The sequence below is a fragment of the Dysidea avara genome, chromosome 5 (genome assembly GCF_963678975.1).
Source record: "Dysidea avara chromosome 5, odDysAvar1.4, whole genome shotgun sequence".
Taxonomy (NCBI): domain Eukaryota; kingdom Metazoa; phylum Porifera; class Demospongiae; order Dictyoceratida; family Dysideidae; genus Dysidea; species Dysidea avara.
Genome location: NC_089276.1, coordinates 26,498,151 through 26,514,790, shown reverse-complemented (window position 1 = coordinate 26,514,790; position 16,640 = coordinate 26,498,151). Strand labels below are relative to the sequence as shown.

The following is a 16,640-nucleotide window of genomic DNA, read 5'->3' as shown; positions in this document are numbered from 1 at the left end:
GTGACATGACAATGGACACTTGCATACTCGGTTGAGAAATTTATGGTGTTCAGTACTACGTAGTAGTGTGCTGTAGTGAAATCTCTCTAGCGTTCAAGTCGTATGAGTATTATACAAAGGAAAGCTGCGGATAAAAGTTTACAAGACGGTGATACACAGACAATATTACCAATTTAGTGAGGGTGTTCAAAGGTGCACTCAGGATTTAGCTCACTGGGAATGCGGTTGCTCATGGCTTTGATGTCCAACCAGTTCAAAGAAATACAATAGGCTTTGACTTATCACAGAGCGTTTAATTGGGTGTTTGGGTTTGCACGCTAGAGTGTAGTTGCTAATTTTCGACTAGTTGACAGTTGCAACGAATGATCAGTAAAATAATTGTTTGGCAATGCGTGGGTGCATATTTCTACCCACCACATGTCAACCATTGGGAAGACCACAAAACAACACAAAGAAGACAAATAGATTTAGATAGGTGAGTAGCTTATAGTCCTAACTACGTACCGTATTGTCTTGAATTACGGCCCGGGGGTTTATTTCTTTCAAGCAACTTTTTATCCCAGCTACTAAACGAGACCGGCGACTATACGAAACCGGTGTTTATACCTGATCAGCATTCACTAGTCAATTTCATACCTTGGTGTTGTACTCTCCTGGACTCTCCTTGATGTTCCCTCGGCGTATTTCACAGATTTAAGCTTAAAAGGAACTCTATAAAATGTTCTTCACTTCATTGTTTATAACAGCACCTAAAAATAATGACTGCACTAGACGTTTATTTGAGACCTGGAGTTTATTCGAGACCCGGCGTTTATTTTCGTTATGATGCTGTATACCCCTGATGACTAAATGGGACCAGGCGTTTATACAAGACTGGCCATAGTTTGAGGCAATATGGTAATAACTTGTTTACTGTACCAATAGCGAAGTTAGTAGGCTAATGTAGTACAAAATACTAAAACTAAAAAAACTGAGTTTCACAATTGCAATTTCCTGGCACTGTGTGTGTAGAGTATGAACAACGTTCTAATGGCTATTAGCCCACGCTAAAAGAAACAGGGAGTACTCTGTAGTTCTTTCACCTATCAGGTGAATGTGCCTAGAGTGATCACTTATACCATGACTGTGTCGGGTTATGCTGATATATTCACCCATAGTCCTCTTAATCCTTTGCAGCCATTATTACACATTACCAATAACTACTTACATACATTATATCACTGTATTTAACAAGCATGACTCCCTTAATGTACTGTATTTCATGTAGGAAACAGTTGGAGAGTATGAAGCTCAAGTGTATGACATTTCAGATTTAATTTTACTGTCAAGAAAAAGGTATCACTCATGTACATAGTTTATTTAGTATAAGCATGTGTATTGTGGAAACCCTTGTAAACCTGGGTATAGACTGAACTACTGTAGAAATTAAATGTCCACTAGTATATCATATCTGTTGATGTAGGCAACCTCCCTTGTTTCCATACTTTTAAACCAGGCACGCTCCTTTGGCCGGCTATGGGCACACACCTAGTTTACTGAAATTATTTCCGTAAAAACGCATGTGTGTATGTGCGTGTGTGTGTGTACCTACCTACCTACCTATGTTTGTATGTACGCACCCACGTGAGCAAAAACGTTGAACATGGTAAGAAGCAGCCAGGATGTAAGAATTGAAAGCTAAATTAAGTCTGCATTAAACTTCCATGCACATAAACTTTGGCTTCTTCTCAGCGGTCTGAAATACGGTTATGGTGACTCTTCATATGTTTTGTGAACAGTCTTCCCTTTCGGTTTTATAGATGTTTAACAACTTTAAAACAATGTTGAAGGCCTCATAGGCTACCAGAAATGGTGTATCCTTCGAGTTGAAAGGGGGGGGGGGAATTACCCGTACTTACGCAAATGAAAATGAGGGGCAGCCTCAAGGCTTCCCTGTACAACTCATGTGAGATAACACGATAGACACACTATATAACAGTTGAGAAGATACTTCTCTGTGTAAGTTGTGGTTTAAAGTGGTGTGTTATAGTTACGCTTCCTTAGTAGTGCATAGCAGCGTAATGATCTAATTACAAAATAATCCACGAATTACAAAATACGCTAATTACAGTATAATTATGTAGTTGAATCAATAATAGCAATAGCATGAATATAAACTAAATTATATACATGGTTGATTACCGTATAGTGGAAAACATTAGCGGTGGAAAGCATTGGCGAATTTGGTGAATTGAACTACGATTTGTCAAAGTTTTACCCTCCAAATTTTATCAAAAAATGTTTCACTGTCGAGCGACTGTCGGTGCACGTGGTCGGTGCACGCGAACATGCGGCAGTACGCATCACACATTAATTGTATCAGTATTTATGTACAAACGTGATGTTTCTGCTTCGTTTTCTGCTTCGTATTCAGCAAGTCTGCCAGAGCAACTTGAGACAGCAGTTAATCCTTACAGCAGGTGTTACACATGACATGTACCTTAATGTGTACACCAGTGAGATTCCATGCCATGACATGTGCGATACAGTATCTGCATGCTCTTTAAGCTCAGCACCAGTCTACAGAGAAATTACAAAGATTTACTGTCCTGCTCCTAACAATAGGAGGATTTCTACAACAGCATACATGGTTTCGCCAAGATTTTCCCTCGCCAATCTCCTACTTTAGCCAATTCGCCAAAGTTGTTTTTTTTGCCAATGCAGATTTTTAGCAGTTCACCAAAATTTTATGCTGCCAAAGTTTTGCACTCTACGGTAATTGCCTATTTAGTTAGAATGGGATGTTAACTGCATGAGCACCTGGTTTTTAGAAGTAGCATAACATCAACTTTTTTTCTATGATTCCTATTTTCCTTATACCTGTACTTGTAAACAAAGAACAATACAAGAAACACATCTGCCACTTGTGTATACAGTAGGTATTTGCAGGTGATTCCCATTATAAATGTGATGGCCAGTGTAAGAAGCCTTTAATGCACTACCCATGAATCCAAACCTATGCACTAGTAAAAGAAGAATGGGACACAAAGAAGGACAAAAGTATTGTAAGATGGATTGTATATGGTCGCTGTGGTAGATGAAAAGACGCATCTTGGGCAGAAGCAATGTTAAAAGATGAAAACAAATCAAAATCATAGTGTTAATCTTAGTCCCAGTTATGCTTTACTGAAGGCATCAGTCAGTCAGTAGAAAACACTGCTTAAAATTATAAGCATTGTAAGAACTTGTCGACAACACATTTCAGGTTGTTCTGAATGGTAGGGTGTGTACAGTGCTAGGGTACTGTATGATATCTGTAAATTCATAGTATTGTTCAGTTTTTTAGTTATGTATCTAATACGGATCAAACTTCCCATAAAGGCAAACTAACACATTTATACTTGTAAACATACTGTACTGTATGTGCTATTGTGTTTTCTTATTACAGAACAGAACACTTATCATCAGAAGACAAGCAGCAACATGAGGTCTGTTGTGATCCAGTCCTTATCACAATCTTTGTGTACAAATAGTTTTGTGAAATTAATTGTAGACATGAGCACTGCTTTTTGTACAAGAAACACTTGGTTGTGTACATCACTGTAATACAGTAGCTACAGCTAGTATATGGTACAGGAGATCTGTACACAGCCAAACTCAACTCAGCTGTGCATGAAATTCTGTGTGTGTGTGTGTGAGTGAGTGGAGTGGAGTGGAGTGGAGTGGAGTGGAGTGGAGTGGAGTGTGAGTGAAAATTACCTTATTGTAACACACTTCTAGTTTTTGTGAGTCCAAATCTTTGCTTTCTATACAATTATTGAATCATATTGAGCAGGATAACTATGTACAGTGGAACCTCAGTTATTCGAACCAGTGGTGGTCCCTAAATCTGAAAAGTCCATATTTCTGAAACTGTGTATAAATAACCTTAAACTAACATAAATTTAAAAAAAAATCAGTATTATCAACTACCCAATAGAACAGTCACTTCTCTAATAGAGCAGTCATTTCCGTATTCAGTCAACCGAGAATCTGGATAAGTGGGGTCCGGATAACTGAGGTTCCACTGTAGTGTTATTTTCATCATCACATTTCTGTGTGTTGTATGCCAAAACAGCCAAGCTGTGAAAATGGGTGCAGCTCGACATTGAGGCTTTAAAATTTTCCCATGCATTTGGTATATCACCTGAGCCCACGCTAAATATAGTGAGGTGAACTTACTGGAATAAATATGTTTTTGTGTTGTAAACATGTTTGTACACCTGAATTGTCTACTGAACTGACCATGAGTGGAATGACAATTTATTCATTGCTCACTGCTCTATTAGGGTATCTCTCTAATGCATAATTGTTATGTATAGGTTTAGTATTTTATTTGACTATTTGTTAATTTTTTTAGTACTGTAATAATACACACATTTTTTTTCTAAGCACTTCTAGTACAATGTACATAGAATATTCTAGAATTTCCATTGACAGATCTAAAACTTCACCATTCTGGTGTAGTTAAGCAGGGGCGGATCCAGGGGGGGGGGCTTTGGGGGCTGAAGCCCCCCCTTCATATTTAGGCTTTACTTGATCAATATGCTGAGTATTATAATGAAATTTTGTCTTAGCATAATTATATGATCACTAATAATACAAATACTCATAAAACTACCTTATAAACGTCTTTCCAAGGTATTATCAGTGGATTTATGCTAAAATTTATGCAACAAGGACCCGAATCAGCATTGGAGGTTTACAAGATCGAGATACTCTAATAGAGCAGTCAGCTAACTACTCTAATAGAACATTCACTGGAAACATGTAGTTGGTTCTGTTATGGAATTTTTCCAAATCTGCCTGCACCTATACATGCAATGAAATGAATTGGTCTGTTTAAAGGGCTTCATTCATCTACTTCTGTATGACAATACTTAATTCAGGTTCACAATTTCCATTGAAAATGCTCTCATATTCAATCTTGTATTGTTCAAATTTCAAAATTTTCCACTTTCAACATTATTATTATTCTAACATGCATCTATTCAGTGTTGTGCAATTGTGAGAGGGGTGCATCATGTACTTGGTTGTCTGTACCTACCCAAACTTTTCCATTAGCAAAATGCTTCAGAGAGCCATACCTATAATCTAAAGGCAGTATATAAAATATCTACAGGCAGAAAATATTATGAATTTTATGTGGAAATGTCTCCAAATTGCAGTGTTTTAGCATCTATTTTTCAAAATTTTCCTGGAGGGGCATGCCCCCAGACCCCCCTAGTTCCAGCATGCTTTGCATGCTGGGAAGTGTGCTTCGCATGCTGGGAAGTGTGCTTCGCTACCTCTACCCAAGAGATTAGTACCTTGAGTTAGCCCCCCCCCTTTTATAAATCCTAGATCCGCCCCTGTTAAGTACTTTCATTTTTAACTTCTTGGTGACTGTTCTATTAGAGTATCTTGATCCCTTGTTTCACATGTTTTGGTTTTTGCTTTATATCTCCTTAGCTAATATACTCTCAGTCAGTTCAAGTCACAAGATGTCACTACTGCTATGGTTAAACTATTATATTTGCAGACCGATTTTTAAAACAGTTTACCCTGGAGGCGTGACAAAAATTGGCACTTGTGATTTTTTGGAAATCACTTGTAATTTGGCACTACTTCTACCAATCTGTAAACTAATTGGATAATAAGTTATATAGTCTGTTGGCATTCACCTGAGCCCTGGTTTCTTACTCTTGTTACATGGGCCAGCTGCCTAAACATTTGGTAGTGCTGTGAAGCTCTTTAAATGCTGGAACTGTTAATCAAAAAAGCACTTAACAAGCAAGTTACGAGTCTTTAAATATATCCTGAGTTATGAGGCTTTAAATATATCCCATACATTTAGTATGGACCATTCAGGCACACAAATATGTTTACAACATGAAAACATACTTGTTCCAGTACAAAACCATTGGGAGTGAACATGTGTTCACCTCTTTGAATTACTATATTTGGCAGGGGCTCAGGTGAACATGGACTATGGTTAAACCACACCACAAGTAGGATATTGTAGTTATGCGAAGCCAGGCTGATGTGTTTATAACTAGATATCCTAGAGTGCAGGTGGGTTGCTTCTATCCCATACTTTTAAGCAGTCAAGTTCACAAACATGTCAATAAGGCTAGACAAGCATGTTAGTTGTGTGTGGCTTCAATTTTAGCTGAACTTGTAGTTTTACTATATAATCTAGTCTCGTCCCCCAGACGCCCACACACTTGATCACATGCTCTTTGCGTGATCGAGCGTGTGGGTGTCTGGGAACAAGACTATAGTTTTACAATGTGTTTGGCTTCAATTTTTGCTGAGCTTGTAGTTTTATATGTGTAGGCTTCAATTTGTGACCGGATCTACGAAAATCCGACACAATAGCACAAGCCTAAATTTACAATATAAAGGATTGAATACAATCGGTGAAAATATTTGTGTATTATTGAAAAAATTCCATTAATTTTTGAACGCCTCTTTCGTAGTGAAGGAAGGGACTAACAATATAAACCTAGATATCAGCCTATTCACTTACTCAAGAGGAGTTGGAAAATCTTTTTTGCCCTGCAGTAGACCCAAGAATACGGCAAGTTGTGAGCATTTGTGTATGTCACGTCAAAGAGTTTGTATGTGATCGATTTTTCTTCATAAATTTTGCCTTTGTATGCAGTGAAGACAAACTTACCCAGTAATCGATTCCCCTATTCATGGCGAACATGATGGCGAAAAAAATTCAGCTCCGTACGTCAATTCATTCTTAAGTTACACCCATTATAGTAAGTGCCTGTAATTTATTTTCCCTATACTTGGTGTACAAATTGATTTTTCTGTTGTTGCTACTTTGTAGGGCTGTAGCTCCGAAAATTATTGGCATGTGGGCTGAAACTTTGCCAGAGGGTATACTTGGCTAAGTAGATTATAAATATGTAGTAAACAGGAATTTGAAAAATGCATTATTGTGTCGGGTTTTCGCAGGTCAGGTCACAATTTGCTTTGATTGCTCTTCTTTCAATTGAATGTGAAAATATATTTATTTATTTTTATTTATTAATGCTTTACAGCACAAGTGCTGAAGGTCTGTAGGACACCTGGTCCTACAGCCTGCTCAAAGACTTTAGCTACTTAAGATGTGTTTGAAAAGTTGGAGAAAGGAGAAAAAATCCATGACTGGACCTAGGTAGCCTCGAACCTGCAGCCATCCGATTTACGCTCGAACGCTTACAGGAGTCTACCAGGTGGTCAGAATGTTTTCTCCTTGTTATTTTCATGTAATTATATCCATAGGAATTCTAGAGAGTAACTCATTGTCTCTAAGTACCCCAAGTAGAACCAAATGGACACTAGTTTATTTATTAATGCTTTACAGCACAAGTGCTGAAGGTCTGTAGGACACCTGGTCCTACAGCCTGCTCAAAGACTTTAGCTACTTAAGATGTGTAGACAACATAACATATTTTAAGACAACATAACAACTTTTCAAACACATCTTAAGACAACATAACATATTTTTTCCAAAAAAATATGTTATGTTGTCTTCCATATATGCACTGGGGTTTAACTACCATTCCCAGGGTTTAACTACCATATACTCCCAGTTTTTTACTTTGATGTATCGCTTCAGTGGGATAGAATTGTGTTGTATTATGCTCTTTATGCCCTTCAAATTTGAAGAAAATCTGTATCAGTTATAGTGATTTTTGTAAGTGGGGCGAAAAGAAAAATGATCGGAAGAAAATGAGATGTCGTTTGAATCTCGAATTTGCTTGTGCCAACTTGAAGGAGATTTTACAGAAAAAGGGACTATTTTTGGTTAGAGATACAAATGCACGTTTTCTTGGTCCCTGTATATATACACACTTGTCTCTCACACACCTGGATGTAATGGCTTTCGTTGACCACATGACATGTTATGTGTCTTGATCTTTGCAGCATATGAGAAGAAAATTAGAAGCTGGTGATCTAACTAGTAAAGATCTTGAACAGGTACTTATGTTTCTAAATGTAATTGTGGTGTATTACATATGTATAGGTACAGGAGCGCACCGAATCCTACAGACAAGGGAGCACATAACTCGGTAAACAGCAAAATTCAAATATACCGTATTCTATATTTAAAAATATTTCGTTGAAGCTAGCATCCGACGAAAATTAATTATGCAAAAAATTTTACTAACGTAATATTCAAGAAGTTGAATGCTTTCTGGCCACCTGGATCAAGTCTTGGCCATTGGCATGTCAAGCATATGTTGATCTTTGCTGCAGTCTTTTAAAACAAAGGCCTCCCTCATCCTAGGAGAGAGGGGAGCTGTCTTCGTCTATTTCACCCAATTTCACTGCACATTGGTAGCTAGCTAATGATGCCATTCCATGATAGACAGCTACTACAGGACACATTATATATGCAAATTGCATGGAATGAGCTTCTAGCTACAACATAGATAGTATATATTATATACTATCGGGCTACAGCAATTCCTGGCCAGGCAATTCCACTCCAGTCCATTGCTTGATTTTTGACGGACTGGCAACTTCTGAATCTGGGGCCAGTCTCGGGGCCAGTACAGCCTCCATGGAACAGAGACGCCACACTTCAGTTTCGCTGCTTGTCATTCTGATAAAAAAGGCCATGCTGTATAGAATTAATACATCACTTTAGGACACAGGTGAAAAATTTTTAACATGAAAATTTAACTTGTGAAAATTTCTCACAGCTTGTATTTATAGAAATATGGTAGCTGCCTTGTACATACTATAATAAGTAACTTTTTCTAGTTCGGATATTACAGTATATGGAGGCGCATGCTTAAGGTTACGGTCAACCGCACATTTTTGTAAATGTAACATTTTTAAAAAAATTTATGTATCACTATTTCATTGTGTTTATTTCTATCTATTGGTATAATGATGCATGTTAAACTGTCATTTATCACTTGGAGGAGCGGCGAACTTCTGGAACAACACATCCATGAATAATAGCCCTTCCACTGCGCGCAGTCAGAAAATCTTCATACGTCAAACTTCTACTACGCTAGCTGGATTGTTGGCGAATTTATAAGTTCAGACTTACTATCGGGTTAAGCACCATTGACAGACACCGATTCAGTGTAATCTACCCACTCCTGGCACTAATTATCTTGGGTTGAAGTAATGGCGCAGTTGCCATCAACGCACATTATCTAGTATAACTTTCCGAAAAACTACATGATACTTCTGAAACTCTACTAATCACTACGCCTACGACCACTTAACTAATTGGTGGTGAGCTATTGGATGGAGCTGCTAGCACACGGCAAAAATTTGACGTAGCAATCCGGGTGTGCAGGTTTCTAGCAAGGTCCTCTATCGATCTAACCACAGAAACCACAACTATTACCTCACGAAAGCCGCATAATTTATTACGTAACTTGTACGGTAATTTACTCGTGCTAGCTTATGGCTGCTATAGATACCTTTCTCCATTACTGTATCACTTCACATCACCAGACCATACCTTCTATAACTACCAGACTAACGTAAGCTATTATGGTAGATGCTAGACTAACTACTGGTGCATTGTAGGCCAACTAGCGCCTCGTAGCATAGTTACTTAGGCGCTGCGTGTATAGCTAAGGCGCTCCATTGACACAAACGAGACACCTAGGCAAAGTAGGCTGTGCTAGCTAGCTACATATTAGATTAACTTGGCACAGAGCCAGCACCATTGATCCTATGTGTACTACATCATCCGAAATGTGTACTACATCATCCGAACTTATTAGCAGTACACACAGTATAAATAGACACAATTTGCAACAATAAACACTTTATAACACAGCAATGTCAAACAAGAACAACAAAAAGAATCATTACAACAGTCATCGTCATGTTTTCTGCAGGAGGAAAAAGAAAAAACAGTAAGTGACAACACATAACATACAATTCAGTGTATGTATTTAAATTTATGTTACAGAGCTGAAACCAAGGGACCTGCTATTAACCCAGCCGAATGTAGAATCATCAATCTTAGTCTACTAAACAAACACACAAACAATGTAGCAAAACACGTTGCTACATGTCAACCTTGCATAGCTAAAGCCATCTCATCACAGGAGTGTACATTCATATCTGATGAAAAACACCATGGCTTGGCTTCAGTTATATCAAGCAAGTGTGGTGGTTGTGGTGAAGTTATCCCATTTCCACCTCTACCAAACTTACCGACTCCGGAGGAGGCCAACAATGGACCAACAACTTTGCAGCAGTGTGGGGTCAGATGGTAGTGGGTGGCGGATTTAATCACCTCCAAGAGTCAATGAGTGTCCTTGGTATTCCTACTATGTGTAAGAATTCTTTTATGGCCACAGAATGTGCAATAGGAAAGTGGTGGTGGGATGTCTTGGAGAAGTCGATGAAAGCTGCAGGGGAAGAAGAACGGCAAATTGCTATAGAGCAGAATAGCTACCATCATGAAGTACCTGCAATTACAGTCATTTTAGATGGTGGCTGGTCTAAGCGGACCCATAGACATTCTTACAATGCTCTGTCAGGGGTAGGGGTGATCTTTGGAAAGCAAACTGGGAAGCTTCTATATATAGGAGTAAGAAATAAATTTTGTGCTGCATGTGTGTACCAAAATAAACAGACTGGTGCAAACAAGAAGACAAATCATACCTGTTTCAAAAACTGGAGTGGTCCATCGGCGTCCATGGAAACTGACATCATATTGGAGGGTTTTCAGGCAGCTGAAAAGCAGCACGGTGTTAGATACATGAGATTCATTGGTGACGGAGATAGCTCAGTTCATCCCACTCTAGTTGCTAATGTCCATGAGTGGGGATATGACATACAAAAAGAGGAGTGCGCAAACCACGCAGTAAAATGCTTCAGAACATCAATGGAGCAACTAGTCAAGGACAAGCCACAATACAAAGGGAGGGGTAAATTGACTGAACAAATGCGAAAGAGACTTACATCAAGAATGCGAAGCTCCATCACCAACAGAAGTAAAGAAACTGACTCCAGAAAAGCAGCTAAACTTCTTAGAATTGACATCCTCACTTGTGCACCACACTGCTTTGGGATCCATAATAAGTGCAACAGTGACTACTGCAAGGTGGCTAAAAACAAAAACACACCAAATGAAACTAATTCAACAACTGAGCTTACTTCCTTACCAATAAGCATACCTTACTCTCTTTCTGGTCCCAGCACATCAAATGAATGTTTGGAAGCTATATCCATACCACACTGCACCAATCAAGATGGGAGGTTTTCTCCATCAACCAGCTCATCTCTTTTAGGTTTCAATAGTACGGGCAATCATCAGCATATCAGTGAAGTACTAGAAAATGACACTTTGGATGAAATACTGTCAGAACAGCAAGAAGCATGGCAAGATGCTACCACTGATGAACCTGTTGATTTACCAGAACCAAGTGACCCCGTTGACAATGCAATGCTTTGTGACATACAAAAGTATGCTAGCAGACTTGCTGGAAAAGCAAATCAACTCGTAGGTAAGCAGTTAAAATATAAAGGTACGTGAGACTTTAATAGTATATCTTCTTCACAGGCAACTTCACCACAAACTTGGCTGAAAGTTACATGCATGTGAGGACGAAATTTGATGGGGGGAAACAAATAAACAGGTCACAAAGTGGTTCGTGGACAGGTAGATGTGTAGGTGCAGCACTGCGAATGAATGATGGACCTGGATGGGGGCCTACATGTTGGGAAAAGGTCACTGGACTTCCCCCCAGTGAAACATTCAAGGCAGTGGCAGAAGAAAGATGTAAGAAGACAACGAGCGACAGGAAAAGAAAGGCTACAGAAAATGAAAAAATTAAAAGAAAGCGAAGGAAAAGAGGTGACAATTCCCTCCAGTCACGACTGGATTACTCTCGCTATGACGGAAATGGTCCTAATGCCATAGATATTTTACCAGATATACCTGCGAGTGACCTTCATGATGTCATGCTGTTCTATTACTCTAGACAAATTAAAGTTACCGAAGCAGCTGCAGCAGATATCACTCTCAGAACCAATGAACAAGGTGGCAACAGCAACTCAAAAGCAATCTGGCATGAACACAGAAGAATAAGAGTGACAGCATCAAATGTTGGTAAAATTGCCAAAAGAAGACCAACAACAAAAGTTAAATCTGTTGTACAACAGCTGATAGCACCTAAATTTCATGGAAATGAAGCTACAAGATGGGGGACAGTCCAAGAAGATGCTTGTAATGAGCAATACTTGTTGCAGAAAAAGGCAATGTCACCAAACATTACTACCACTAAAAGTGGATTGGTAATATCGGTTGAGAATCCATGGTTGGCTGCTAGCCCAGATGGCTTGGTACATGACCCTTCAACTGATCCTCCAGATGGCATTGTTGAATACAAAAATCCATACGTAGCCAGAAACATGACCTTAACTGAAGCTATGACAAAGGTAAAAAACTTTTGCCTAGTTTACAACAAGGAAAACCAATTAGAACTGAAAAAGAATCATGATTTCTACTATCAAGTGCAGTGCATTATGTTCTGTACAAAGCGTTCATGGTGTGACTTTGTAGTCATGACGAAGACCCTCCACATCCAACGAATAGACTATGATCCAGGTTTTTGGTCAGCGGTACTTGCAAAGTTAAAGGCATTCTACTTCACTACCATTTTACCACAATTGGCATCACCAAGACCTGTAGTATGAGAACCATCTGAATGGGTAACAACAGAATGGGAAGAAAAGTACAAGATTTTGTAATACAGAACATATCCTAGTATAGGCCAACTTTGTACAAGACAAGTACTCTTTTCATTAATTGTAAATCATGTATTTATTTATTTATTAATTATACGATTACAAATGAAGTACATATCTATTGCTAAATATAGTAGTAGCTCTACCTTAAACCTGTTCAGTTACTGTCCCATTGAGTGATCTCTAGCGGCGGCGTACTGAGTTCACTCACTCTGTGGCGTTAATCCTAAAAGTAGGTCATCATTGTGATAAACTTTAGCTGGAGCAATCATACACTTAACTAATTCTTTAAACAGCGCATTAACACATCGATACACGTGGTCGCGACGGCATTGTTCCATTGTAATAAATGCATGATGCAATTTCCTGCTTATGTAATGAAGCTGTTTAAGTGTAAATACTAGTGGTAAAACTTAAGGTTTCTTTTGTAACTCGTTAGGCTTCCCGTCCTGGTAGGTCTTCGTGTTGACCGTAACCTTAAGTACGTCACGTTTCCGCTGCGACAAAGTGAAGCTATGGAAATGAAGTTCAATGGCACGACGGAGGAATAGTAATACAGGCTTAGCAGGACAGTCTTTATACAGTTGGCTAATCACACAAAATTATTCCGCTTGACTATTCCAAGCATTACCTTCTGACTCAACCATCCTCCTATCGAAGCAGCTTTGCTACCTTCACACAAGATGACGAAGTAGCAGCCCTTTCAGTGTATCCCTGTTGCACATAAGAATGATGTAACCAATTATATACATAGTAACACTGGACGCCATGTTTGAATTTTGCCCATAGTATTGGTAGTGTACAGGGTTACACGCTCCCTTGTCCATAGGATTCAATGAGCTCCTGGTATGTACCACTATTTCTGTGTGTGTTTCATGGTAAATAACATACTTACATAGAAATATATTAGGGCTGTGTGATAATAACGATAACATGATTATTGTGATACCTATGTCATTATCATGTTATTGATGTCTCAAGATATTAGTAAATCTCCGTAGACTATCGCATATTAGAAACAGACAGATGGTACTCTTGTGAGTAATGCTGAAACAAAACTGTGCTTGTCTATGATGATATTTCATTTTTGAGATATCATTTATCATGATAAAATGGTTTTGTTATTTATCGAAATAGGTTTTTTCATTATCACACAGCCCTATAATACATGAATACGCACATGTCATGGCAGTAAGGTAGTCATTTCAGAGTGATGAAGTAAAAGAAGTACGAAAGTCACTACCCCCGCCTCCCCAATCAGCTGTAACATGGGATGACTACATTAGTGGATATGAGTCAGCAGATAAAAGGTGTTCAGTGTTTTGTATACTGTATTCATAAAATTTTCGATGTTTGTAACTTCACAGGTGAATGTTTTTGCAGTTTTATTACTGTTGTTTTGTTTAATAGTGTGAATCATCCCATATTTTATTTATTTATTTATTTATTGGTAATTTGGCTGTTACCATAAATATGAGATGAAGAGAAATAATGATAAAATGAGTTTGTAATTTTATCACTTCATATCTGTTGTTACAGCAGTTATTTTTCACTAAGTAAACTTTTAGTAATATCATACACATGTGGTTTAAAGTTAGTGTGGTCTGAGCTATGTGATAATGAAATTATTGTGAAAGGTATCAATGCAGTTAGCGTTATTGTGGCAGTTTCATTATTGTGTAGAAATTTTGGAACTGTTCAGATGTCAGAAAAAGTTTTAGAACTACGTATGGCTTATCATACAGTACGATAGTACTGCATAGTACTCGTCCATTCTCACTGTGGCTACGCCACCCGTGGTACTCAACTGCTGTTGAATTATTCATAATATTAACAATTGATCAATAAGTGTGAGAATAGCTACCCTAGATCATTCCTGTCACTTTGCTTTTCTTCAGGAGGGTGGTCAGCCCTGTCCACTGTTCCTCGCCCTGAATCCTGGTGGTCCTGGGGGTTTTCGGGCCCATTGGCACACTACAGTTGGGTGATTTCCCCTGCATGTGCTGCATACATGCATGTGGCAGCAATGTGGGAATCGACGTCTGTTCTCGTTCCAGGACCTGCACACCTCTCCTGAAGGTGGTAACTGCCTCCACCCCAGTCTACTGTGACTTGCAGCTGGGAGCACACTTGAGGGGTCTATCATCTGTTTTGCGGAGTGAGTACTCTTTAGTTGTGTGTGCGTGCGACATACAGAGTTCTCACCCCAAGCCCGACACTGAGTAACAGGAAGCATGTAGAGTGTTATTGACTTCTGACCAACGGCGGTTCCCTGATGCTGCTGCCTGCCTGCGAAATATTGTGTCGTACAGCACCCATGTTTTTCCTCGAAAGCGCTTCGCCTGTCCCACGATCTCCATCATATAGGCCATCAGCTCTGGGATTGAGTCCGGGTAGCATGGGGCTAGCACTGATATATAATTCCCAAAACATTGCACCCATGTGAGTATATCCGTCACTGTGGGCCTCTTATTGCCTGCTTTCCCCTCTTCAGTTCCCCCAAATAATTGGACTTCTGGAAGTAGCTCTGTCATGTCAATGAACTCCCATTGACGGATATGCTGTACCAGTTTTTGTGATACAGGTGACAGGCCGGCCCCAACATTAACTCATCCGGTTGCCTACTTTCCTGGGTTGAGTGGCAGTCCTGAACCCGAGTCTCTCTTGCTGTTGGCCCAAGTATTCTGTAGGTCCAGGCGATGGTCTGGTGACGTTCCACCCACTGCAAGGCTCGAGCTGACGTTTGGCGGTGCTCCTGGATCGGCCAGTGGTATACCCTGCAGATCCCTTGCTGTGGGGCATACTCCCAGTGGACCTAATAAAATAACAAAGAAAAGGGGAAAATGGTTAGTACATGTGTTTTCAAATTTTCCCCCAGGGCCATCCTTGCAAGTTCGAGTCGACCGTCACCCTCTCTTGTCCCTTTCCCTGAAAAAAATAAACAACAAAACAAAAAAGGCCTATGTGTGCCCTGGTAGTCCCGTTCACAAAGGGTACTCTGAGCTCCGTGCTCGACCCTGGCAATTCGCTCGACCCGGGATGTTCGTTCGATACCCTTCTTAGCCACCCACCTAACCTTTGCGTATTCGGTCGAGAACACAACTGTGTTCGTCATCCCTGAGCCCCAAGCCCCAAGTGGTTGATACCGTCTCCTTTGTCGATCACTGGGTCTGTCCTAGTGTCCCCCTTGTCTGGAAGTTCCGGTGATGCCATTGAGTCTTGTCTCAAAAACAAAATAGATTACACTGCTGCCTCGTGTATGTTCACTCTTTGCACATGCGTGCTTCTAACTATTTTGTACCACATGTGATTCATTCTGATTGAGCGCCTCTTTCCGAATTCTGTGATGCTGGGACTACGATTGACCAGTTAACCTGACCATCTAACTATCATTTTAAAAAATGTAAAAATATCCATTTTAAGGCTTCATGGGAGGATACATTAAAATATTTGTGGCTGCCTAATTGTCTGGATTGTGCAATAGAAGCCAAACCACTAGTATATAAATACATACGTATGTTACTAAATGGTATAGACGGGTTTAGCGGGAAGGCGTGGTCACCTTACGTCACGTAAAAAATCATGTGAATTATTGATCTGCCATTTTTGTAGGGCAAGACTGTGAAGGTTGTTAGTGTCGAGAATGCCGTCCAGTTGCAGTGCCATTGGCTGTACAAAGCGAGCAAGCAAAAAGTATGGTATTAAGATGTTCAGGTTCCCGAAGGATGCTGAAAGAAGACATTTGTGGACTCGAGCACTGAAGAGAAAGTTTTGGGAGCCGAATAAACATTCGAGGCTTTGTGGAACTCACTTCATATCAGGTAACTTTAGTGTTTTTTTGCACACAGCAACAGCAATTTGTTAAAACTTCTATTAGTCTGAATTTTTTCTATCACATAGGAAAGCCA

At 39.5% G+C, this 16,640-nt stretch overlaps 1 protein-coding gene across 1 annotated transcript in view; it reads left to right on the top strand.

Annotated features, from left to right (window-relative positions):
• The window catches only part of LOC136256907 (ankyrin repeat domain-containing protein 13C-like), a 230,799-nt gene that overhangs the window by 190,827 nt on the left and 23,332 nt on the right, over nt 1–16,640 (top strand). Inside the window, exons 14-17 of the mRNA XM_066049971.1 lie at nt 1,268–1,335; nt 3,428–3,467; nt 7,924–7,977; nt 13,942–14,042. Coding sequence (XP_065906043.1) covers nt 1,268–1,335; nt 3,428–3,467; nt 7,924–7,977; nt 13,942–14,042 — 263 coding nt within the window. The remainder of the gene's footprint in view (nt 1–1,267; nt 1,336–3,427; nt 3,468–7,923; nt 7,978–13,941; nt 14,043–16,640) is intronic.